At 43.4% G+C, this 26,453-nt stretch overlaps 1 protein-coding gene across 2 annotated transcripts in view; it reads right to left on the bottom strand.

The window, feature by feature from the left end:
- Positions 1 to 26,453, bottom strand: part of STK11IP (serine/threonine kinase 11 interacting protein) — a 105,153-nt gene that overhangs the window by 12,182 nt on the left and 66,518 nt on the right. For both annotated transcript variants that reach the window (XM_073634267.1, XM_073634268.1), the window contains exons 19-24: positions 21,990 to 22,105; positions 19,393 to 19,490; positions 19,126 to 19,304; positions 12,392 to 12,476; positions 9,016 to 9,095; positions 7,231 to 7,544 (exon numbers count right to left, since the gene is read on the bottom strand). In XM_073634267.1, coding sequence (XP_073490368.1) covers positions 7,231 to 7,544; positions 9,016 to 9,095; positions 12,392 to 12,476; positions 19,126 to 19,304; positions 19,393 to 19,490; positions 21,990 to 22,105 — 872 coding nt within the window. The remainder of the gene's footprint in view (positions 1 to 7,230; positions 7,545 to 9,015; positions 9,096 to 12,391; positions 12,477 to 19,125; positions 19,305 to 19,392; positions 19,491 to 21,989; positions 22,106 to 26,453) is intronic.

Raw genomic sequence — 26,453 nt, 5'->3', positions numbered from 1 at the left:
TATATATATATATATATATATATATATATATATATATATACATACATACATATACATACTTGTTCTCACAGGTTTTTTGTTGCATGAATTGGTGGTTGGTTAATGCGGTTGGAGCTGTCTGTTACGTTTGGTTCCTGTCACCTAGACTGAACGGGTACCTACCTGAGGAAGTCATGCATGCATGACGAAACATGTAGGGGCGGGGCTTGGGTGACATCACTACATTCATGCGGACCAGGAAGTAACTGTGCTGAATGTATGCCAGAGAGAGATTAATGCTGTATTGAGATGCTTGATTCTTTTGTGCACAGTTCTGTTTGTGGAGCACAAAACACATAGGGAAGTGTTTACTTATGAAGATCTTGAGAGACTCTTTTGGATATACAATATATTGTTTATCTATGTGGGGTGTTACACTGAAAGGGGACATTGCGTTTTATTGAACATTGGATATCATTATTGTCAATGACATATTGTATATGTGGATATACTTGTTTATAGGAATTGACACTTTGACCAGTGCTGCACAAGAGTGGTATGTAGTGTGAGCACCTGTTATAATCATTATAAATATTTGGGCGGAGGAAAGGACATAGCAGCAAGGGTTTAATTTGGGTGTTGGGTTGTGTCCCCATTAGGAAGATTCCCCTATTTGTCCTGTTTACCATTATCAGGAAGAGTGAAAATTCAAAATTTTGGGTTGTCACCGGAACAGGAATTGAGGGGAAATCCTCCATTGGGGGACCCCATTTCTGATGACAAAAAGGGACTCCCTCACTTTTGAGCAGCCATTCTCAGCTGGGGTTGCATGGAATCCTAGGGTTCCTCCAAAGGTTGTTAGAGGTTCCTTGAGCTGTGGCCAATTGACCTCCCATTTGATTGTGCCTGCATAGTTCCAAGGCCATCACCATTTAGTAACTTCAGAGGCAGGGCACCAACAATCTTTTTTAGCCATCTGTAAAGAGAGCCTTCTGACTACAATATAAGGGGGGCATTATTTCCACTGACCCCCAAGGAAATGGTTTTAGCAGGGGTCCCCAAGACCTGTAAATTATCTCAAGGGTTCCCTTAAGGCAGGGGTCTTCAAACTGTCCATACAATGGGCCAGTTTACGGTCCTTCAGACTATAGGGAGGCTGGACTGTGGCCAGTGGGGCGTGTCCCAGGCTGGCATCAGAGTAAACAATGTCCCAGGTGTGGCGTTAAGTAGCATAGTGCCTGTGGTCAGTAGGAGGAATAGTGCACCATCATTGGTATTACCAGAAGGAATAATGCCCCATTGTTGGTGTCAGTGGAAGGAATAGTACCCCATCATTTGCATTAGTGGAAGGAAAAGTGCCCCATTGTTGGTGTCAGTGGAAGGAATAGTACCCCATCATTTGCATTAATGGAAGGAAAAGTGCCCCATTGTTGGCGTCAGTGGGAGGCATAATGCCCCATCATTGGTGTAGGTGGATGGAATAGTCCCCATCTTTATATTAATGGGAGGAATAGTGCCCCATTGTTGGTGTCAGTTGGGGGAATTATGCCCCACTGTTGGTGTCAGTGTTAGGAATAGTGCCTCAAATCAGCAGGAAGAATACAGCCCCAAGGGCCAGATAACAGCTAGCAAAGGTTCACATCTGGCCCTTCGGCCACAGTTCGGAGACCACTGCTCTAAGGTAAAAATGTTGAGAATTTACTCATGCTTCTTGTTTTGGTTATGGGACAAGAAGTGAGGGAAATCTAAATGGTACACAGACAAAAAAAAACAAAACTGGCTGGGGTTATCATATCATTGGGATGTCTCTTCTGGGTCCTCACAGCTGGTCCCCAATGATGCCCTACCAATGCTGGCATCCAGCCGCTGTGTGTGCATGCTTCTGCAGCCTCCTGGGACATGTACAGGGGATATCCTAGGAGGCTGTACAAGTACACATCATTCTCACCTAGGCAAGAATTGAGGCATGTGCAAGGGGGGCCATCTGGAGTATTTAACCACCTCCCACCCAGCCACTGCACATAAACAGCCGGGTGGTCCTTTCCTCGTTCTGAGTGGACATTCAGGAACATCCCTCAGAGTGAGTGCTCGCAGCCCGGCCACGAGGCGCGGTGTGGCTCGATCCTGTGATCATTATGTTCACAGAATCCAGCTGGGCAGAGATCGGGATATGGACGCTGTGATTGGCCCTCCCGATCACGTGACGGCTGTGTCCAATGACAGCCGTCACAATGTAAACAGAGACACATGTCTCTGTGACAGTTCTCCCCGCCGAGCTCAGTGAGAGCACAGTGGGGGGGGGGGGGGGGAGATGGGGAAATCTGCAGATCTGTGACAGCTCTGTATGTGAGGATGATTTTACACAGAGAGCTGTTACAGATCACCCCATAAACAGTACACCAAGCATCACTGATATCCCTGTCCCCATAAAACATCTGTCTGTCCCCCATCACCGCCAACACCAAATAAACACTGATTTGGGTTATTTTTACCAAATAAATGTAGCAGCATCATTTTTGGTCAACATTTATCAAGAGAATTTACTTATTTGCAAAATTTTATTACAGAAACTAAGAAAAATGCATTTTTTTTTTTTTAGGTATTTTTTTTTTTTTTTTTTTGCAGCATAAAAAATAAAAACCCCATTGGTGATTACATACCACCAAAAGAAAGCTCTATTTGTGTGATACTGGACAGTGTTACATGACCGCGCAACTCTCATTCAAAGTTTGACAGCAATGAAAGCTGAAAATTGGTCTGGGAAGGAGGGGGGTGAAAGTGCCAAGTATTGAAGTGGTTAAAAAAAAAAAAAAGCGAGGTTGCATCTTGGGAGTGAAGGCCCCTTTAAAAACACTCCCAACACCAGACCCCTCAGCTAGCTGTAAATTCTGTCAGCGTATCATACAGTGATTCTCATTCCAATCCACTTCTTATCAAATGCCTCAAACATGCAAAACGACGCTCTAATGGCATAAATTAGGCAAAAAATTTTACCAATGTGACAAAAAGTCATCACCCCCTCCAGAGGACTTGTATATCAAAGTGTTCAATCCACAAAGCTCATTATTATTCATTTATTTAAAATGGAAAACAGGCAAGCAGGAGAAAGTTAAAGTGCATAATCCTCCATAAAAAATGACAACCTTTCAAGACACTAATCAGGTGTGGAGTACCAAGAACATTACAATTTAATACGGAGGATTAGGCACTTTAACTTTCTCCTGCTTGCCTGTTTTGCACTTTAATAAAAAGTTTTGTAACTTCTGTCAGCTTGCTCAGGAATATCCTAAAGAGCATACCGGATTACATCGAGACCCAATGGATTACAGTTAACCTTTATTATAACATACAGTTGCATTACTTGGAAATACCAGCGCTAGGCTGTTGTGTTTGTGCAGCCGCTGTGCACCAACTGACATCAATGGTACTGTCTGCATAGGGGTGTGTTCATCTCCGTGTGGGTAAACACAAACTTCCATGGGCTTACACTTTAGTACGAGGACTATCACCCATGCCAAAATCGCCCGCCCTCACATGAGTTTTCAACTACGTCTGCAGTATAAATTGCTGGCCCTGCCTTTTTTGGTCCCCCCTCACTGCTTAACCACTTCAATACCAGACACTTTCCCCCCTTCCTGCTCAGGCCAATTTTCAGCTTTCAGTGCTGTCACTTTTTAAATGACCATTGCGCGGTGATGCAAATAAAAAAAAAGACCAAAAAAAGGGTTTTCTTTGTTTTTGTCATCACTGACGGGCGCTGATGAGGCTGCACTGATGAGGTGGCACCAATGAGATCATGAAATCATCATGAGAGGCAGCATTGATAGGTGGCAGTGAAAGGCTGCACTGATGGGCACCTATGGGTGGCACTGATGGACACTGATGGTTGGCACTGACAGGCATTGCTGATGGGCACTGACTGGTGGTCCAGGGTGGCATATCTGGTGGTAATCCATTGTGGGCATCCCTGGTGGTCCCGTGTGGGCATCCTGGGGGGGGGGGGATTGATAATCAGCGTAGAAACCGTCAGGAGAGCCGCCGATTGGCTCTCCTCTACTCACGTCTGTCAGCCGCGAGTGAGGAAAAGCCGATAAACGGCTTTTCCTTTTTACACTGTGATCAGTTGTGATTGAACACAGCTGATCACGTGGAAAAGAGTCTCAGTTAGAGGCTCTTTACTGAGATCGGTGTTGCAGTGCGTCAGACTGACACTCCGCATCCCTGATCGCTGAGCTGCGCGCCCCCATGGACGCACGCCGGCTGTTATCCTGAAAGACGTCATATGACATCCAGTCAAGATAACTGAACCATCGCCCGGCCGTCATTCTGCTATAGGCCAGGCGGGAAGTGGTTAAGGACCCAAGGCAGCTGCCTTTTCTGTCTACCCCTCGGCCTGGCCATGGTTCCCTAAATCTGAATGCTTGTTTAAAAAAGAAGTATGGGTTTGGGGTTTTTTTTCTCCATCATACTTACCTAGGTGGATGCAGCATGGGTCCGATGCTGCATCTGTCCCCCGGCGTCTAACACTGAGAACCGAACGGTCAACCCCTGCCGATGGCTCGGTAATCAGCAGTTCTCTGCTCTCACTGGAGCGCTGAGCTGAGGAGGTGCGGGGAGCTGCCATCTCAGCCTCTCAGTGGCTCGCTGAGAGGCTGAGACGGGTATCAGTCCAGGCACCTGGTGGATCCAGACTTCCATTGTCAGGATGGCGTGGTGCCTGGACTGATTCCAGTGATGTCAGCAGATAGCAGGACTTCAGAAAAAGGGTCACAGGAGTGCAAAACGAGTTGCACTCCTGTGACCTATAGTCTCAGGGGACATGTCCCCTCCTGCCCTACCCTTCATAGATGAAAGTTCTTTCTCACTGATGATGCACAGTGGGAGTACCTCAAAACTTCCAAGGATACATGCTGCAAGTGTCCCAGGAGCGGCAGGTAAAACATCCTTGCCAAGGTGAAAACCCCGAAAGTACAAGGAGGGTTCCCCAAAAAACAATTAAATTAAAAAATGGTAAGAGAAGGGGGTGGGGCTTTAAGAGTGGAATGCAGGGAAGGGAGTAGAAAAGATGCAGGTCTGCTTTAAGAACAGAAAGGACCTTCCCCACAACTGTTACCATAAGGCTTGAAGAGAAAAGATAGTTTCGTAACAAAAGTGGCTCTAAAGCCAAAAGTTTTTCTTACCCTAATGCATTCTCTGTAAAAAAAATGCCTTACTACTGGTCCTACCCATCCCTAATCACTTACCTGACCCCTGTCACCGCTGCAGCACCACTCTCCTCACATTCTGCCTTCATAGGAGAAACTTAGGGCAGCAAAGCCAGAGGCTCCTGCTGCTGTCAGTCAAACTCCTGTGAGGATGGAGTGGGGGCATGTTTTACTGGTGCCTTGTGTGTCTATGGACGCACAAAGCCCGACACGGGAGTGCATGTGCACAGATGCCTCTTGAGCCCTTTGCTTGGTAAAGGAGGTGCCCAGAGGAGGCAGAAGCTGAAAGCCCTCGCGGGGAGCTCCAGAAGAAGAGGTAAGGGACCTTTCTGTACAATATTGTTGCACAGAGCAGGTAAGAATAACATCTTCTATTTAATGGACCAAAAACAAAAAAACAAAAACCCTTCAGCCTTTAGAACTACTTTAACAGTACCTTTCACTGGAAACACCTGAACTTGACTTTGGCCATCTAAAGGCATATTTATAAAGCAGCAAACGTAACTTTCACTGATGGTGAATTAGGGTCCTTTCACAACGGGCTGTCCGTTTTCACAGACTCTGCTTGCTCAGCAGGGATCGATCCACTGATCCCCACTGAACAGGCAGATGACAGATCCGTCTCCGCCCACTGTGCAGAGACAAACCTATCAGAGCCCTGCTCTCCTCTATGGGGAGACTGGATGAAAACAGATCCGCCTGTCAGTTTTCATTCGATCCTATCGACCGAATGGAAAATAGGATTTCCATCCATCTGGATTTAGCAGAGCGGATCGGATGTCAGCGGATATGTCACCACTGACATCCGTCGCTCCATAGGAGGTGCATGAAGCGTCCGTTCAGGTCCGCCTGAAAAACTGACAGGCAGACCTGAATGGTGCACGTGTGAAAGAGCCCTACTCATTCTCATTTAAAAACACATGCACCAGGAAGATTCACTTGCACTGAATGTTTGGTATACACACACACACACACATACCTGTCTATATTTATATACCATAACAAAGACAGATGCCAGTGCTAAGGAAATCGTATCTTTGTGCATTACTGATAAAGGATCTTTGTGCATACTGATGACTTTTTTTTTTAACAGAGATGTTCCGGGTATTGAGTTTAATGGTTACAAAAGCTCATTATGGCTCAAAATAATTGGGAATTCTTCACTCCTCCGCCACCTTATAACAGCACTTGTAATCAAGCACAGTTCTCCTCCGCTCTGTTCCTTGTGCTGCTCTTATCTCCCATTAATGAGGAGCTGAGCTGTGAGCTGCACTTATCAGTAGGGAGGTGACCCTCTCCACTAACCTATAACTGGAGGTCCAGCTGTGAAGATAAAATATATATAATCGACTAGATAAAGGCTCTTATGTTATTCAGAGAGGAGCTGAGGATCAGAAGGAAGACAAAAAGCAGAGAGGGGGGGAAAGTGACAGAGAACATAGAAAAGGAGAGCAGGAGTGCATACAAGAGCCTGGAGTGCTAAAGGTCCTAAAAGCCTTCCTATCAGTCTTGCACTCTTGTAGAGGTTCCTCTCCTGAACTAAAATTCCTTAAGCCTGGTACACACTAGGAGTCTTTTTCCATGCAACCCAGCGGGTTGAACAAAAAAAAATAAAGCAACTGTTGGCTCCGGTCAGAGCCGCTCTACTACCAATCTGATGTTAGTACAGTGATCTTCCCAGCTGAGCTGTTGTGTTCTGACAGGGGGACGGCCTCCCCGCCAGAACACTGCAATCAACGCTCTCAGCCATTGGCTAAAAGCGCTGATCGGGAGCCGGTCAGCTGCTGGTTTTTCAGCATGCTCGGCTGTCGGACAGACTGCCATACACAAAAGCCGAACGTCGCATGGCATTTGGCCCGTGTGTACGGGGCTTTACTCGGATTTCACTGCACACTGTGACCTCCTCACAAGGTCAGCAGCAACACCTACCATAAATTCAGCACAGGTACCCTTAAGAATTCTGTGAGGACATATGAATTTTTTTTTTTGTGTTCAGGAGGCAATGCTGAACTCTCCAGATCTCAATTAGTTTCTGTGGGCCCCATACCTCATTATAAAGCTTGATGCGTAGATGCAGTGGTGCCGAGCTGTACAGGTGCACAGAGCTCATGCTGCTAATAGGCTGCTTCTCCTTAACCTGAACTTTGTCCGCAGGCTCCTGACTTTTGTCTTTTCCAGCAGGAGAAGGACTGTGAAGCCATTGATGGGTCTCCTCCAGGATGTACATATGAGTATGGGTGAGCAGCAAAGTGACCGCTGTGGCATTAGCAGCGCCTTGGGCCAGTGCTGCAGGGGATGCGGTGTTCTGCGGAATTACGGTGTCATTCGCACACGAATTTGCTGGTTTATCAGCTGAAACATCTGAAAGAGAGAGCGCAGCTGGTTAGATATAAAAGATTATTTCATAGTGCAAAAAGCAAATGTGCAAAGTGTTAACAATGCAATATTTTTTACTGTTATGTTCCCATGGTGAACAGGGAAATCTGATTGGTTCAAACTGGGCAGTGCAGTATGCATATCACCATTGTGTCTTGTGCGTCACCCCCAAGACCCTCTGTTTGGAGATCCTGCTGAGGAGTCCTAGAGTTCCACCCTACCAACACCAGATCGAAGAGCGTTTGACCCCCAGACTGCAAAGCTGAGGGTTCATTGTTTCTGGTGAGTGGGGACACAAGAGGGAAGGGCGGTACACAGCACAACAATTTCACATGAAGCACTCCAGCACTTTCTACTCATTTGGAGCACCTTAACACGTTGCAAAGACTGCTACATATTCATAATTTTTTGTTGTTGCTTATCGCTAATATAATCACAACTGTAAGCTCTCTATTAATTTTTGTTTGACGGTTCTTCTTACTGCTGCAGGTTCTTAGCACCGCAATTTTGGATATGGGAGCCAGGAACCACAGCCGGCTATTGTACATGCACGAGCTCACGCAGCGCTTTAAGAATGGTCCTGCAACCTCCTGGGATATGTGATGCATCCCAGGAGACTTTGAGATGGAAGAGGGGGCAAGGAATACCATCCTAACCTAGGCGAGAACTGTTGATGTGGGAGCGTGTACCGACAAAACTTGATACTCGAACTGTCAGTACCTTTTTGGCTGATTATCAAGCTATGTTGGCAGCCTCCACTTGGACACTAGAATTGGTTGCTAGGATCACGTGTTCATGCCAAATCTAGGAACCATGGCGCTCCATGACCATTCTCCCCCACCCTCCTCCTCAGTGCTACCCATCCCCCCACTCAACCCTATATTTTTTTTTCCCTCTTCTCTTTATCTCTCCATATATCCCATCCTCTTGGATTGTTTAGAATTCCTCTCCTGCAAGAAGAGGAAGATACAATGTATCATTCTCCTCATTCAGAAGAGGAAGTAAACCCAGGAGCGGGCTCACAGTGATTGATCACTGTGATCACCTGATCATTGTGATAGCCAATCAGAGGCCATCACAGTGATCAGTTGACCCGGAACCGACAGTCCCGTATCCCCGGGGCTCTCATGAGACCCTAGTCTCTGCGCTGGGTGGCACGCTCCCAAAACAAAGGGACCATGCACAAAGGGAGCATATATGCGCCCCCCACGAGGAGAAAAAAAAAAAAATCCCACTTCCGTGAGGCTGCATTTATGTGTGCAGTCGGCGCTAAGGGGTTAATTTTACACTTTAGTTCTGCTTTAAACTAAAAAATGTTTTATAGAGTGAAACGAGTTTTAACAGCCAAAGCTTAATATTACAAAACAGAAAGCTTTATTTATAGAAGTAAGTGACCATGAAGATGTTATGGATGAAACCTCACAGGTGTAGAGACCTTGAATGATAAAATTCTTACCTTGCATGAAATACGCCAGAACATAGCGATATTCACCCGGGCTGTGGTCGCCTTCTTCAAGGTTATCATGTAGGAGATGCCTGCAGCAGAGACAAGATACGAGGAAAGGGCTGTAACGCAGGTGCGATTCAGATAAATAGAGGGGACAATACGAAGAGTCAACACTGCTATCACACCAATCCATAGTTAAAGGCCAACTATAGTCCTATTCATTAAAAGGGGTTGTAAAGGTTTGTGTTTTTTCACCTTAATGTATCCTATGCATTAAGGTGAAAAAACACCTGTCAGTGACCGGCTCCCCAACCCGTTTTACTTACCTGACCCCTCGAACTTGACCCACAGGGATGCGCTGCCTCTCTGCCCGGGGTTCTCGGCTGTTGATTGAATAAATTGATAGCAGCACAGCCATTGGCTCCCGCTGCTGTCAATTAAATCCAATGACGCGAATGCCGGGGGGGGGGTGGGGTTGAGTCTGGCATTCGTGTCTATGGATGCCAAATGCTGCACTCGGGAGAGCGTCCGCAAGGTAACCCCCAGGAGAGCGCTTCTCCCAGGGGGTTATCTGGTGTGGGGAGAAGCTGCGAGAGCTGCCGAGGGACCCCAGAAGTCGAGGATTGGGGCCACTCTGTGCCAAACGAGCTGCACAGTGGAGGTAAGTATGACATGTTTGTTATTTAAAAAAAAAACAAAAAAAAAAAACGACCTTTAGTGTCACTTTAATTTCAGACACGAATATAAAAATTATCACCCTCATGTACATAGTCTTATCAATAACTGGTAATATTTTAAAGCGTATCCAAACCCTATAACAAACACATCATTTATTAGAGCGGAGTCCCTTAGATCTGGTGTCTGCATTAGCATGCTTCTCCCTCTTTATTTTCACCCGATAATCCTTTGAATAACATTTTCTGTCCTAGTGTGACAACGCTCACTCACTGTACTTTATCTATGGAGGAGCAGCCTTGTAACCCTAGGACTGGACTATATAACACCCCCACTTCTCCGGTGTTCTGTAGTTCCAAGAGGAAAACTGTAAGGGATGATACCATTGTTTGAAATTTCAGTTCAGTGCACAGGAAGCTATTACAAAAAAAAAAGGACACTGGAGTTCTGGCAGGATCAACAGGTTTTTCTGTATGTAAAATAAGAAAACCAATGCAGCCCACACACTCAAAGACTGGTAAGTCCTCCCCCTCGGTCCGATTCCCACCAGAACACCTCGAACAGGCAAAAAGTTCTAACAAACCCTACTAAAGTCTATGGAAAACAAACATAAAAAAAAATCAAAAGTGCTCATTTTAATGGCTTATATGCAAGTTATTGCCATAAAAAGTATATGAGGACCCAGGTACTGCCCCAGGGGACATGGATCAATGCAAAAAATATATTGTTCTTTCAGGAGCAGCGACGTGAAAGAATACAAATTAAATATTCCTTTAAATATGATGCCTGGGGGGGTCCCCTTAGTCTGCCTGTAAAGTGGCGCACATGTGTGATGTGTAGAACATGCTGTAATAATGAAATTTATAAAGGGAAAAAATTTAATTCAAACTTGCTGGCGGTTGTAATGTATTGCCTGGATCCGACAATACATTACAACCGGGTCTGGTATGGATTTTAAAAGGAAACTCCACGCCAAAACTTGAAAAAAAAAAAATTGTTGTGGCCCCCACCCCAAAATCCATACCAGACACTTATCCGAGCATGTAGCCTGGAGGTCAGGATTGGGGGGGGGGGGGCTCGTCCCCTCCTGAATCATACAAGGGCCTCTTTCCGACAACCCTGGGCTGTGATTGTCAGGGTCTGCAGGCGGGGGCTTATTGGAATCTGGGAAGGGGCTATCTGATCCTGCCCCCCCCCCCAAGTGAATGGGTATCGGGCACATTGTACCCCTACCCATTCACCAAAAAAATTGTCAAAAAGTAAAAACCACAAGAGACAGTTTTTGACAATTCCTTTACTAAAAAAAAAAAAAAAAAGAAAAGTGTCCTGCGATGTCCATCCATCTTCAATCATGCCGCCAGACAGACCCAAAAAATAGAAAAAAAGTTAAAAAGCTCCCCCTTCATGGGAGGCCTCCCAACAACTGCGGTCTTTTCGCTTTGACAGCTCTTATATAGGCAAGGGTGGGGCCACACGCTGACGTACCCGGATGACTTGCCCCCCTCTGTCACATGATGTCAGAAGAGGCGGGGTCACTCAGTTATGTCACCGGGTGGCCCCGCCCTTGCCTATATAACAACGTGATTGAAGATGGCTGTACATCGCGGGACACATTCTTATTTAATAAAGAAATTGTCAAAAAAAAATGTCTCTTGTGCTTTTTACATTTGACACTTTTTTGTGAATGGGTACAATGCCCCCAACACCTATCCACATATGGGGGGCAGGATCCGGGGGCCCAGATTCCGATAAGCCCCCAGTCCCCGACAACCACCTGCCAGGGTTGTCGGGAAGAGGCACCCCAAAGCACCCTTCCCCATGTTGAGGGCAAGTGGCCTGGTATGGTTCAGGAGGGGGGTCTCGCTCATCCCCTCCCTTTCCTGGCATGCCAGGCTGCATGCTCAGATAAGGGTCTGTAATGGATTTTGGGGGACCCCATGCCATTTTTTTTTTTCTCATTTTGGCGTGGAGTTCCACTTAAAATCTATGCCTGACACGAAGGGCCTGGTATGTATTTTGGGGGGGGGGGGGGGGGGACCTATGCCATTTTTTTTTCTTAATTCTGTCTTGGGGTTCCCCTTAACCACTTCAATACGCTGCATTATATACTCTACACTACACTATAAACCCTGCACTGTATTATATATACTACACTGACTGCACTAAATATTCTCCACTGTATTATATATAGTACAATGACTGCACTATATACTCTGCAATGTATTATATATACTATACTGATGGCACTATATACTCTGCACTGCATTATATATACTACACTGAATGTGCTATACACCAACTACCTGCCTAATCTCTATTCATTCACTATATACGGCCGCCGTGTAAGCAGCAGCCTTATATAGTGTGGGGCGTGGACTTAGCCCCTGAGCCATGATTGGCCAAAGGCACCCTGCCTTTGGCCAATCATGGCTCACAGCACAGGTCAGGTGCATGCTTCGGCCAATCAGCAGCCGTCAATGCACTTCAATCTCGCAGTGCATTATGGGGCGCTCCGTGGTGGGCAAACTTGCCGCAAGCGCCCCATATGTTCATTTGTTCTACGAACAAACAGCTGATGTTTGAGCCCATCCCTACTGGTGAGGCGCAATATAGCAGTTTTATTTTTTTTTCTTGGGCTAGGATATCCTTCTAAAAATTTGTGTGGTTGTCTGTAGACAACAAGTTTGGACAATATGAAAAGTTTACTTACCAAAGATGATGACCCTGTGTGACTTCTTCCTCTTCGCTGTAGTCCAGAGATTTGCGATAACGTGGGGGAAGCTCGCACATAGAATCTGCAATTCAGAAACCAATTCATATTTCTTCTGGTGTTTAGAAGGAATGTTCAGTCATTTCTGTTTTTTTTTTTTTTTTTTTTTTTTTTTAGACATGCATTTAAAAAGAGATCTAGTTGATAACCTGGTCAATGTGGGGGTTATTTACTAAAACTGGAGAGCGCAAAATCTGGTCTAGCTCTGCATAGAAACCAATCAGCTTCCATGTTTTTTTTTGTCAAAGCTTAAATGAACAAGCTAACCGCTTGCCGACCGCCTCACGCACATATACTGCGGCAGAAGGGCTCGTACAGGCAAAATCACATACCTGTACGTTGCCCTTTAAGAGGCAGCCAGCGGGTCCCGCGCGCGCCCGCGGCAAGCTCTGCGAGTCGGGTCGCGGGTCCCGCGGACTCGAACGCCGCGGGGATACCCGCGATCGCCTCACGGGGAGGAAGAACGGGGAGATGCTGATGTAAACAGCATCTCCCCATTCTGCCTAGTGACAAATGTCACTCGATCTCTGCTCCCTGTCATCGGAGCAGAGATCAGTGACGTCACACTCACAGCCCATCCCCCTACAGTTAGTAATCACTCCCTAGGACACACTTAACCCCTCCCCGCCCCCTAGTGGTTAACCCCTTCACTGCCAGTGTCATTTATACAGTAATCAATGCATTTTTATAGCACTGATTGCTGTATAAATGACAATGGTCCCAAAAATGTGCCAAAAATGTCCGATGTGTCCGCCATAATGTCGCAGTCACGATAAAAATCGCTGATCGCCGCCATTTAAAAAAAAAAAATTATTAATAACTATGCCAAAAAAACTATCCCCTATTTTGTAAACGCTATAACTTTTGCACAAACCGATCAATAATCGCTTATTGCAATTTTTTTTTACCAAGAATATGTAGAAGAATACGTATCGGACTAAACTAAGGAAAAGAATTGTTTTTTATATATTTTTGGGGGATATTTATTATAGCAAAAAGTAAAAAATAATGCGTTTTTTTTCAAAATTGTCGCTCTATTTTTGTTTATAGCGCAAAAAATAAAAACCACAGAGGTGATCAAATACCACCAAAAGAAAGCTCTATTTGTGGGAAAAAAAGGACGTCAATTTTGTTTGGGTGCAACGTCGCACGACCGCACAATTGTCAGTTAAAGCGACGCAGTGCCGAATCGCAAAAAGTGCTCTGGTCAGGAAGGGGGTAAATTCTTCCGGGGCTGAAGTGGCTAAAGTTAGAAGCCGATTGGCTACCATGGACAGCTGCACCAGATTTTAGCACGCTCCAGTTTTAGTACGTCACTGAGTGTTAAAGAGACCCCGTCACCAACTTAAAACATTGCAGGTAAAAGCACATAAAATCAAGTATTTTCAAAGGCTTACTTGCAGCGTTTTTCCTCTCCATAAATGATTTTTATTCACTTACGTGAGAATACTAGAGAATTTAACTAGTCCAGAAAATTCCCAGCACAGCCCCTCCCAACGTGCCCCTCCCAATTTTATAGCCCCCTTCCTCCTCTGGGAGTGTCTAATTACTGTCTGTGCCGGCCCAGCTCCTCCACCTCTATAGGTAACCCTTTATGTTGCGGGGGGGGGGGGGGGGAATAGCAAAATTTTGGGTTGTCGCTATCTTTTAATGGACACCTGCAGTGGATTGCATGAACACAGTGCGATTGGGTGTCCCCTCCATCCGGTCACCTAGGGGGACCGCGTGGGGGGGAGGGCCGGAGGACGGGCGGGGAAGAAAAGGCACAAGAATGGAAAACGTAAACAGCATAAAAATAATCTCTTACAATGTCCGAGGACTAAATTCCCCAGGGAAGAGAAACATCATTCTCCGAGAACTAGAAAAAAGTAAAGCAGAAATAATTTTCCTACAGGAGACGCATATAACCCAAAACTCAAATGCCAAAATGTATTCAAGAAACATACCAACATGGTATCAAGGAGACTCGCCAATAAGAAGGGCCAAAGGAGTAGCCATCGGTATAGGGAAAAATGTACGTTTTCTAATAGATCAAAGGAAAATAGACCCGGAGGGTCGATATCTTTTTATTACAGGAACTATACACGGGGTAAAATATACATTGGCCAATGTCTACTGTCCTAATAAGAACCCTAAAAAATATTTGATAGATATAATTAAAATACTAATGGAATTCAAGCAAGGAAAATTAATACTAGCTGGAGACTTCAACTTCAGCATGGATAATAAAATGGACAGTACCTCAAGAGTAAGGGACAAAGAGGTAAATCAACTAAAGAAATTAAAAAGAACATTATATGAACAGCAACTAATAGACCCTTGGAGAATTCAGCACCCCAGCACAAAGGACTACACATTCTACTCAACAGTACACAAAATTTACTCCAGATTGGATTACATCATGGTCGAACATAGAAACTTGGAAGAAATAGAAGAAACAAAAATAGGCATAATAATCGCCTCAGATCACAGCCCAGTAACCTTGAGAATGAAAATAAAAGGAGAAGTCCTTGAAAGGGGTCCATGGAGAATCAACGAAACTTTATTAGAAGACAGTGAGACCGAAAAAAGCATCATAGAAGAAATTAAAAGATATTTTGAGGAAAACGATACACCAGAGGTATCGAAAGCAACAATATGGGAGGCGCATAAATCTGTTATTAGGGGCAAGTTAATAGTCATAGGGGCAAGAAAAAAACAGGAAAGGAAAACAAACATGCAACAAATAATTAAAGAAATTTATGAATTGGAACGAAAATATAAAAATCAAGTAAACAACAAAATCTTCAGCCTACTATCTCAAAAGAGAGAGCAATTAAAAGATGGAACAAGAAGAAAGGAAGGACTACAACAGAGTAGTACAAGAAAAATATAAATGGGGTAATAAACCAGGAAAATACCTAGCAAATCTGGTAAAAAAAAAGAAGTCTTTGAATTACATTGAGAAGATCAAAAATGAAAAAGGAGAAGTGGTAAATAAAACTACAGATATAGCGATAACATTTCAAAAATACTTCAGCTCCCTTTATGCAATAAAAGGACAGGAAAGTTGGAAAGAAGCGAATACAAGAACAAAGAAGATACAAGAATATTTAAAAAAAGCAAACTTACCAAAACTAAAAATAGACCAACTAGAAGAATTGGAAAAAAATATTACGCATGAAGAGGTAAAACTGGCATTAAAAGGAAACTCCCGTAGGAAAAAGCCCAGGACCAGACGGGTTTACGGTCAAATACTATAAAAAATTTGAAGAACAGCTGACTCCAAAACTATTAGAATATATGAATTCCCTAGGGGAAGATGAAGAAATAAGAAGTGAATCGTTATTAGCTCATATTACAATACTACCAAAAGAAGGGAAAGACAAAGTTAACTGCTCAAGCTACAGGCCAATAGCCCTATTGAACGCCGATACGAAGCTGTACTCCAAGATCCTGGCCACTAGGATAAAAAAACTAATCCCACTGTGGATCAACCCGGACCAAACTGGTTTTGTCCCGGGGAGAGAGGGGCGGGACAACAGCCTAAAATCATTATTGATGTTGCACAAGAAGGTGCAGAATGAGACCCCAGTTCTATTCCTGTCATTGGATGCAGAAAAAGCATTTGACAGGGTAGACTGGGGTTTCATGATGGATACATTGCGGCATTTGGGTATCGGGACAAAAATGATGAAGTGGATAACAAATTTGTATAATGGCCCGACAGCAGTCGTAAAAGTAAACGGTAGACTCTCTCCAAAAATTAAGATGCAGAATGGAACACGGCAAGGCTGTCCACTGTCTCCACTATTATATGTATTGGCTTTAGAACCACTATTAGCAACACTCCGCAATAACAAAGAGGTAGAAGGAGCGAAACTAGGAGGAAAAGAGCATAAGATCGCTGCTTACGCGGACGACATCTTGATGTACGTATCCAACCCAAGAGTGTCGCTCCCAAACATACTGAAAGAAATTAAAAAATACGGAGAACTGTCAAACTTCAAAATTAATCCAATAAAAACGGAAATATTAAACATAGGTCTAGAGAAAAAGGAAGTTCAGTTTTTACAAAAAGAATTCCCATTCACTTGGGTAAAAGAACTAAATTACCTTGGAATTAAAATAACTCCTAGAGTCGAAAAAATTTATCAGGCAAACTTTATTCCACTGATCAATGAGGTCAAAGAAGAAATGAAAAAGTTAAGAATACAGCCACTTTCATGGATTGGAAGAATAAATATGTTTAAGATGACGATATTACCTAAAATAAACTACAGATTACAGATGTTACCAGTAAAAATCCCGCAGAGCTTTTTTAAAATAATTAAAACAATCCTGCTAAAATACATATGGCTTAATAAAAAACCAAGAATTAATTACACGCTGATCACAAAGAAAAAGGAGCATGGAGGTCTTGCCGCTCCAGATATAAGTAGGTACTATAAAGCCATAGTTTTAACACGAATGTTAGAGTGGACAAATGAGAAAAATGAAAAAAAATGGGTGGAAATGGAAAACACAATAAGTGGAGCCACACTACATAAGAATATTTGGATTCCACGGAAATATAGAATATTGGACACCGACACGCACGAAATAACAAAAAATGTATTTAAAATTTGGGACACCATCCACTTAAAGAATGAATGGAAATATAATTCACCACTATTAGCACTCACAGGATCGAATCTCTTCACCCCTGGGAGGGAAATATTTGAAATCCAAGGAATAGGTAACCCACAACTGAAAGATATCACTAGAAATGGTAAAATAAGAACACGAGTAGAAATAGAGGAAAAGAATGGATGGAAGATGAATGAATGGAAGTATACTCAACTAAGGCACCTAGTAAGCACAATACCACACCCACTGAGAGATGAAACAAAATTAACTGCACTGGAAAAGCTATGTAGCAATGAAACACCATTAAAAAACGGAACATCAAAAATTTATAGTATACTGACAGATTTGGAAGCACAAGAAAGACCAGAATATATAAATCAATGGGAAAAAGAAATGAATTTAAAAATAGATAACCAAAAAGTGGAAAAAATGATAGAAATGGGATATAATAAGGCTTGGGACATGAAGACCATAGAAATGAATTATAAACTAGTATCAAGATGGTATATGACCCCAGTAAGAATACACAGATTCCATCAAGATAGAACCTCCTTGTGTTGGAGAAAATGTGGCCAAATAGCAACGATCACACACATATGGTGGGAATGCCCAATAATAATGGAGTACTGGAAGGAAGTGTTAAATAACATAAAAGAAATAACTGGAGAAGAAATAGAACAAAATATTTGGACTTGCCTCTTCCATATCTACAATAAACCTAAGAAACAATATAGAAAATCAATAATACCTAACCACCTGAATGCGGCCAAGGCCTTAATTCCCAAGAATTGGCTAAAAAGTGGAAAACCAGACATTAGAAACTGGCTAAAGGAAATAGATTATCACTACAAAATGGAAGGAGGAGAGAAAGAGGATAATAGTAGATGGGAAAGTTGGAAAAACTACAAAGTCTCGGATATTTATTTAGATAGGATAAAAGAAAGAATAGGTGCAGAGCCAAGTGGATAAATAAACAACATAAAGGAACGGTCCAGACACAGGGGAGGGGGGGCGGGGGGAAATAAGAGGGACTGAGAGAGATTAAGATAATAATAGGGTTTATAATTATAGAAGGCGTTTTGTCGTCGGTTTTTAAAATTATTTAAGAATATCCTAGAAGGGAAAAATAATAAAGATGTGACGGAAACAATCCACAATGATGTGAAAAAGGAGAAGAGATAAAGTTTGACACATAAAGTTGAAATAATGTCTCTCGGAAAACTTTCGCTGAAGTGGATAAAAAAAGAGAAAAAAAAAAAAAAAAAGGAACACAGTGCGATTGCTATGCGGAGAACGCATCGATTTCTGTGCGTTTCCCGCATCGTACCAGTGTGAACCGAGTCGCCAGCATCTTATTTTCTTTTTTTTTTTTTTTGCCGCACTGGAGTCGGATCGCATGGGTGTTCATACCCATGCGATCCGATTCAGACAAACACACTTGCGTTCTGCAACCTACTTTTGGGGTCTTAACTGACACCTGCAGCAGATCGCAAGAACACAGTGCGATGGTAATGCGCATGTGTTGCAGGAAGCACAGCGATTCCTGTGCATTTCCCACATTGCATCAGTGGAACCGAGGATAAAAGTTAATGGCATACCAAAAACAGGTCGCAGAACGTATTGCGTTTGCCTGAATTGGATCGCATTGGGTATGAACGCCCATGCGATCCGATTCCAGTGCGGCAAAAAAAAAAAAATAAAAAGAGAGAAAAAAAAGGTGCCTGCAACTTTTTTGTGCAGATGTGGTGCGACTCGAGCCACACAAAATGCTGCGCTCAAACTGCACCACACGATTGCATGCGGTGTGACAGTGTGAACTGGGGCCTAATTGATGACCACAGCAGATTGCATGAACACAGTTAGATTGCTATGTGGTGCGATGTGGGCAACCCATCGATGTCTTTCCTGCATTGCATCAGTGTGAACTGGGGATCCACTCTGGCCAGTGCAAGGTCTGCTTTAATAAGGGTGCAGCTAAATTTGCTCTGTGCGTCTCGGCTTCCATCATCATCACTTTTTTAAAGGATTTAAGCTAAAGACAAAAAGAATTTCCTGGCTGTCTTTACCTAGAACGTTCTGTGCGAATGTTGTGCTGAAATGGCAGTTCCTGGTCAGCAGGGTGTAGGCCGCCCCTGGGGTGCCAAATCCTAGATGTAAGGTCTGTTTCTGCAGTCCGATGTGCAGGTGGGTGAAAGAAGTCAGGCTCTGTTCCTCTCCGGAACGCAGCCAATCAGAGGGAGGGCCGCTGTTAAAATACATAGAAGTGTCAACCCGTTAGATAATCAGCACCATAAATAGGGACAACATTCCACCATGCCGACTCAGTAAGGTACCTGGTTTCTCCGGTTATCTCCAGAAAGTATATTTTTCGGTTGGAAACCACTACAAGAGCCCAAAACGCCCCCTCTTTCCCAAAACGAACAACAGGCACCTAAGCCAGACAGGAAGATGAATAACGATGGGTTAAATGAAAGAGAAAAACCACAACTAATCACTCAGTAGTATAAAGAGCCCAAAGACAGATGAGGAAATAAGACTGAACAGGCCTGATCCGTATGATCAGAAGAAGGTCTATTGGCCAGATTATACATAAACATGTACACCTAGCTTACCCCAGCGTACATGTTCAAGCAAAGAGATAGTGAAGAGAGAGTGAAGAGAGGTGCAGTCAGACAACTCCAAATGCCAACTTAAAAGTGTTACTAAACCCACAACAGTAAAATCAGTCTGCAGTAAAGCATGCTTGTTATACTCACTGTGGAACCTAAGGGGTTACATAATTACATAGTAGGCGAGGTTGAAAAAAGACACAAGTCCATCAAGTCCAATCTATGTGTGTGATTATGTGTCAGTACTACATTGTATATCCCTGTATGTTGCGTTCATTTAGGTGCTTATCTAATAGTTTCTTGAAACTATCGCTGCCCCCTGCTGAGACCACCGCCTGTGGAAGGGAATTCCACATCCTTGCCGCTCTTACAGTAAAGAACCCTCTACGTAGTTTAAGGTTAAACCTCTTTTCTTCTAATTTTAATGAGTGGCCACGAGTCTTATTAAACTCTCTTCTGCGAAAAAGTTTTATCCCTATTGTGGGGCCACCAGTACGGTATTTTTATATTGAAATCATATCCTCTCTCAAGCGTCTCTTCTCCAGAGAGAATAAGTTCAGTGCTCGAAACCTTTCCTCATAACTAATATCCTCCAGACCCTTTATTAGCTTTGTTGCCCTTCTTTGTACTCGCTTCATTTCCAGTACATCCCTCCTGAGGACTGGTGCCCAGAACTGGACAGCATACTCCAGGTGCGGCCGGACCAGAGTCTTGTAGAGTGGGAGAATTATCGGTTAATCCTCTGTATTGTGTTAAAAAGCTGTTTGATCCTGGCTTCTCTGATCCTCCCCTTATTCCACTGTCCCCAATCCATCTCCTGATATTACAGAGTCCTAGAAGGCACTCTGCACATGCTCAGTTTGATGTGTATTGCTAGAGTTTTTTTTTTTTTTTCTTGGGAGGGTGCATGTGATCGGCACAGGGCCAATCAGCACTGTCCAGACAGAGGGTCAGGGGTCTTGCAGCCTCATAGGACAGTCAGGAGAATGAAAACTCCTCCTAAAAGCTTTAACCAGATACTGATAGAGGTCACAAGACTGCTATATACTGCTGATGAGAAAAGGTATTTAGCAGTTTATATTTACTAAAATAATTGCATTTCCATGTTCTGTGTACTGTGGGAGACCAAATCTAGTGAATGCATGGTCCTGGGTTTAGTAACACTTTAAGAGTAGAAAGATGGGAAAAGTTTGCAAACCAGCGTGGCAAATCTCACACCTGAGGGTCCACTGGGGGAAGCGGACAATAACTGTAGTCAGCACTACTACAGCAATAGCTGCAATCCTCCAGGTCCTGTTCCAAAGATGTAACAACATTGCCCCTCCTCTCCACCACATCCAATCAGAGAATGCCTGTATTCATTTTTTAAAAATGTAAGGCATTCTATAAATGGTGACGGTGCCAAGTGATCAACCCCTTGTGGTCAGTGGGGCAACTGCTCAGAACAGGACCCAGACGATCGCTGCAATCACTGTAGTAGCAAAGAGTACAGTTATTGTCAGCTTTCTCAGCGGCCCCTCGAGATATGCTTACAATGCACCAAGCTAGACGAATGCAAGCATGCAATCTGAGGTCTTTTTGACCCCCCCCCCCCCTGATCTCATATTCAGGAGGTCCTGTCATGCTTTTTTTCTATTACAAGGGATTTTTTTTATACCTTGTAATAGGAATAAAAGTGACACAATCTTTTTTTTTTTTAAAGAACAGTGTAAAACTAAAAAGTAAAATAAATAAGAAAAAAACCAAAAAAATTATTTTTTAACGTGCCCCATCTTGCCGAGCTCGCGTGCAGAAGCGAACGCATACGTGAGTAGCGCCCGCATATGTAAACGGTGTTCAAACCACACATGTGAGGTATCACCACAATCGTTAGAGCGAGAGCAATAATTCTAGCCCTAGACCTCCTAGGTAAAAGTTTGTCGCCATTCCACGAGCAGGCGCAATTTTGAAGTGTGACATGTTGGGTATCAATTTACTCGGAGTAACATCACCTTTCACAATATAAAAAAAAAAATTGGACTAACTTTACTGTTGTCTTATTTATTATGTCTTATTTATGAAAGTGTATTTTTTCCAAAAAAAAGTGTGCTTGTAAGACCGATGTGTCACAGAAAATATTGCAACGACCGCCATTTTATTCTCTAGGGTGTTAGAAAAAAAATTATATAATGTTTGGGGGTTCGAAGTATTTTTCTAGCAAAAAAAAAAAAAAATAACAGGCCTGGTCCTTAAGCGGTTAAACAAAAGAAAAATTGCATACTGTATGGCCAGCCTAAAAGCTGTGCAGAACCGGACCTTACCTCCCCGAAACAAGGTCTCACCTTCATATAACATTGGAATTCCTCCATATCCCCGCCTAAGATCTCCATATCAAGATACAACTTTAGACGGTGATCCACTAGCCGGAAATCCAGAATCTGATGTGGGCTGACAGAGGCTGGAGAGACACACAGGGAAGTGAGAAAGTATCGGGCACAACAATAAATACAATATCACCATCGTCCCAAGCAAGCAAGATGCACCAGATTAGCAATAATGACATTAAAACAGACACAAATATATACACACACATTGTAGTTTACACATCCCTGTTAAAACGTCAGGTTTCTATGATGTAAAAAGATGACAAGGATAAATCATTTCAGAACTTTTTCCACTTTTAATGTGATCTATAAACTGTAAAACTCAATTGAAAAAACAAACTGGAATCTTTTAGGGGGAGTTAAAATAAAAAACTAAAATAATGTGGTTGCATAAGTGTGCACACCCTCTTATAACTGGGGATGTAGCCGTGTTCAGAATTAAGCAATCACATTCACTCATGTTACATAGGAGTCAGTACACACCTCCCATCATTTAAAGTGCTTCTGATTAACCCCAAATATAGTTCAGCTATTCTAGGAGGTCTTTCCTGACATTTTCTTAGTCGCATCTGACAGCAAAAGCCATGGTCCACAGAGAGCTTCCAAAGCAGCAGAGGATCTCATTGTTAAAAAGTATCAGTCAGGGGAAGGGTACAAAAGAATGTCCAAGGCATTAGATATACCATGGAACACAGTGAAGAGTCATCATCAAGTGGAGAAAATATGGCACAACGGTGACATTATCAAGACCTGGACATCCTCCAAAATTGATGAAAAGAAGAGTAGAAAACTGGTCAGGGTGGCTGCCAAGAGGCCTACAGAAACATTAAAGGAGCTGCAGGAATATCTGGCAAGTACTGGCTGTGTGGTACATGCTAAAATATTCCGTATTCTTCATATGCCTGGGCTATGGGGTAGAGTGGCAAGACGGAAGCCCTTTCTTACCGAGAAAAACATCCAAGCCCGGCTACATATCTGAAAAAACACATCTGAAGTCACCCAAAAAGCATGTGGGAAAATGTGTTATGGTCTGATGAAACCAAGGTTGAATATTTTGGCCATAATTCCAAAAGATAGGTTTGGCACAAAAACAACACTGCACATCACCAAAAAAACACCATACCCACAGTGAAGCATGGTGGTGGCAGCATCATGCTTTTTGGGGATGTTTTTTTTTCAGTTGGAACAGGGGCCTTAGTCAAGGTAGAGGGAATTATGAACAGTTCTGAATACCAGTCAATATTGGCACAAAACCTTCAGGCTTCTGCTAGAAAGCTGAACATGAAGGGGAACTTCATCTTTCAGCATGACAACGACACAAAACATACATCCAAATCAACAAAAAATTTGGAGTGTTTTTGCAAAGAAGAGTGAACAAATATTGCCAAGTCAAGATGTGCCATGCTGATAGACTCATACCCCAAAAGACTGAGTGTTGTAATAAAATCAAAAGGTGCTTCAACAAAGTATTAGTTTAAGGGTGTGCACACTTATGCAACCATATTTTTTTTAATTTTTACTTCCCTCCACCTATAAGATTTCAGTTTATTGTTCAACTGAGTTGTACAGTTTACAGATCACATTAAAAAGGTGGAAAAAGTTCTAAAATGATTTATAAGGGGTGACATTTTAACAAGGGTGTGTAGACTTTTAATATACATTGTGTATATATAGATAGAGACACATAGACATATATATATATATATATATATATATATATATATATATATATATATGTCTATCTATCTATCTGTGTGTGTGTGTGTGTGTGTGTGTGTGTGTATATACACACACACACATATATACATACATACACAGACAGACAGACAGATAGATACTAGATAGATAGATAGATATGCATAATAATACAAAATACATAAAACCACCACAACCAATTAAAAATCTCCTCTTGCCTAGTTAACTATAATAATAATAATATAATACACTGAAATATGTTTGGACAAGAGATATCACCTGGTGGGAGAAACCCAAACACACTAGACTGGTATACATGAACTGTTCCAGCTTCAGCAGTCACTAAAACGTATGATTAGCTGCACAGTCCTCAGGCGGATGTGGATTTAAACTTAAAGTGGAACTTTACCCATAATAACTTGATTAAAAAAAATAATGTTCTTTTAGCAAGAAACATCCATTTCCCATTAATAATTATGCTACCAAAGATAGTGTGTGCTGTAAAACTGCCTCCAGCATTCTTCTTGTTGCTTCTTGCTGGAGGCTGCCATTTTTCTGCAGCCTAGAGCTCCAGAGCAGCAGTAAGTCTTTAGGCTGTCAGCAGATCGGCCTCTACATTTTCAGCACAGAGGCCGATCAAGAGCAACTGAGCATGTGCAGAGCAGGATGAGACATTGTATTACTGGATTTTAAACAGTATAGGCACTTATTTACCGGCTGTTTAGGGGAGCCAGCCTGAAGTGACTTAATTTTTTGACTAAAGTTCCAATATTTGGGGCATTCCGGAATCCCTAAAGTATCTTCTCATGCAGTCCGCAGAAAATTTGCTTAGCACGCCGCAGATTTCTCCAGTGAAGGAGCGTCGAACTGGTGTATTTGGGGCACACACGGCCCTCTTATTCTGTCTTTGCAGCCCTTAGTTGGTTGTTACTTCATAAAATCTTATAATGACGCTTTCTCAAGAATTTAAAGTGTAACTAAAAGGCAAAATCAGAGCAGTAATAGGAGGGGAAACCTTCCTACGGGCACACTAGTTCCAGTGACTGTTACTTCAGAGAGATTTTCTCTCACTTCCTGTTCTGGCTATGGGACAGGAAGTAAAGGAAATTCACCCCAAGGGGACACAGACGGCAAAAAAAAAACTTGACTGGGGTTTTAACTAGGGATGCACAGATATATCAGCTGCTGAACATTATCGGCCGAAAATAGGGTTATCAGCATCTTGATGATAGAAAAAAAAAAAAAAAAAAAGTGCCGATAATGGCATGCTGCGTCCCATTGACTTCAGTGCAAAAATGGCAGCCACATTAATTTAACCACTTGACGACCGCCTCACGCCGATGTACGTCGGCAAAGTGGCACGGACAGGCAAAATCACGTACATATACGTGATTTGCCTTCCGCGGGTGGGGGGTCCGATCGGACCCCCCCCCGGTGCCCGAGGCGGTCGTCTTTTGTCCAGCGGCGATCGGTGATGAGGGGGAGACCATCCGTTCGTGGCCCCCCCCTCGCGATCGCCGCCGGCCAATGAGAACACTCCTTTGCTGCTGTATGCTAAACAGCAGCAAAGGAAGTGATGTCATCTCCCCTCGGGTCGGTATTTTCCGTTCCGGCCCGAGGAGAGAAGACATCTATGTGAGTGCACCAACACACACACACACACACAGTAGAACATGCCAGGCACACAAAACACCCCGATCCCCCCCCAATCACCCCCCCCCTGTCACAAACTGACACCAGCAGTTTTTTTTTTTTTTTTTTCTGATTACTGCATAGTGTCAGTTTGTGACAGTTACAGTGTTGGGACAGTGAGTATTACCCCCCTTTAGGTCTAGGGTACCCCCCTAACCCCCCCTAATAAAGTTTTAACCCCTTGATCACCCCCTGTCACCAGTGTCACTAAGCGATCATTTTTCTGATCGCTGTATTGGTGTCGCTGGTGACGCTAGTTAGTGAGGTAAATATTTAGGTTCGCCGTCAGCGTTTTATAGCGACAGGGACCCCCATATACTACCTAATAAATGTTTTAACCCCTTGATTGCCCCCTAGTTAACCCTTTCACCACTGATCACCGTATAACTGTTATGGGTGACGCTGGTTAGTTTGTTTATTTTTTATAGTGTCAGGGCACCCGCCGTTTATTACCGAATAAAGGTTTAGCCCCCTGATCGCCCGGCGGTGATATGCGTCGCCCCAGGCAGCGTCAGATTAGCGCCAGTACCGCTAACACCCACGCATGCAGCATACGCCTCCCTTAGTGGTATAGTATCTGATCGGATCAATATCTGATCCGATCAGATCTATACTAGCGTCCCCAGCAGTTTAGGGTTCCCAAAAACGCAGTGTTAGCGGGATCAGCCCAGATACCTGCTAGCACCTGCGTTTTGTGCCTCCGCCCAGCCCACCCAAGTGCAGTATCGATCGATCACTGTCACTTACAAAACACTAAACGCATAACTGCAGCGTTCGCAGAGTCAGGCCTGATCCCTGCGATCGCTAACAGTTTTTTTGGTAGCATTTTGGTGAACTGGCAAGCACCAGCCCCAGGCGTCAGGTTAGCGCCAGTACCGCTAACACCCACGCACGCAGCATACGCCTCCCTTAGTGGTATAGTATCTGAACGGATCAATATCTGATCCGATCAGATCTATACTAGCGTCCCCAGCAGTTTAGGGTTCCCAAAAACGCAGTGTTAGCGGAATCAGCCCAGATACCTGCTAGCACCTG

Source organism: Aquarana catesbeiana, linkage group LG06, assembly GCF_042186555.1.
Source record: "Aquarana catesbeiana isolate 2022-GZ linkage group LG06, ASM4218655v1, whole genome shotgun sequence".
Taxonomy (NCBI): domain Eukaryota; kingdom Metazoa; phylum Chordata; class Amphibia; order Anura; family Ranidae; genus Aquarana; species Aquarana catesbeiana.
Note: the sequence above shows the minus strand (reverse complement) of the source record. Positions and strands in the feature narration are given on the sequence as shown.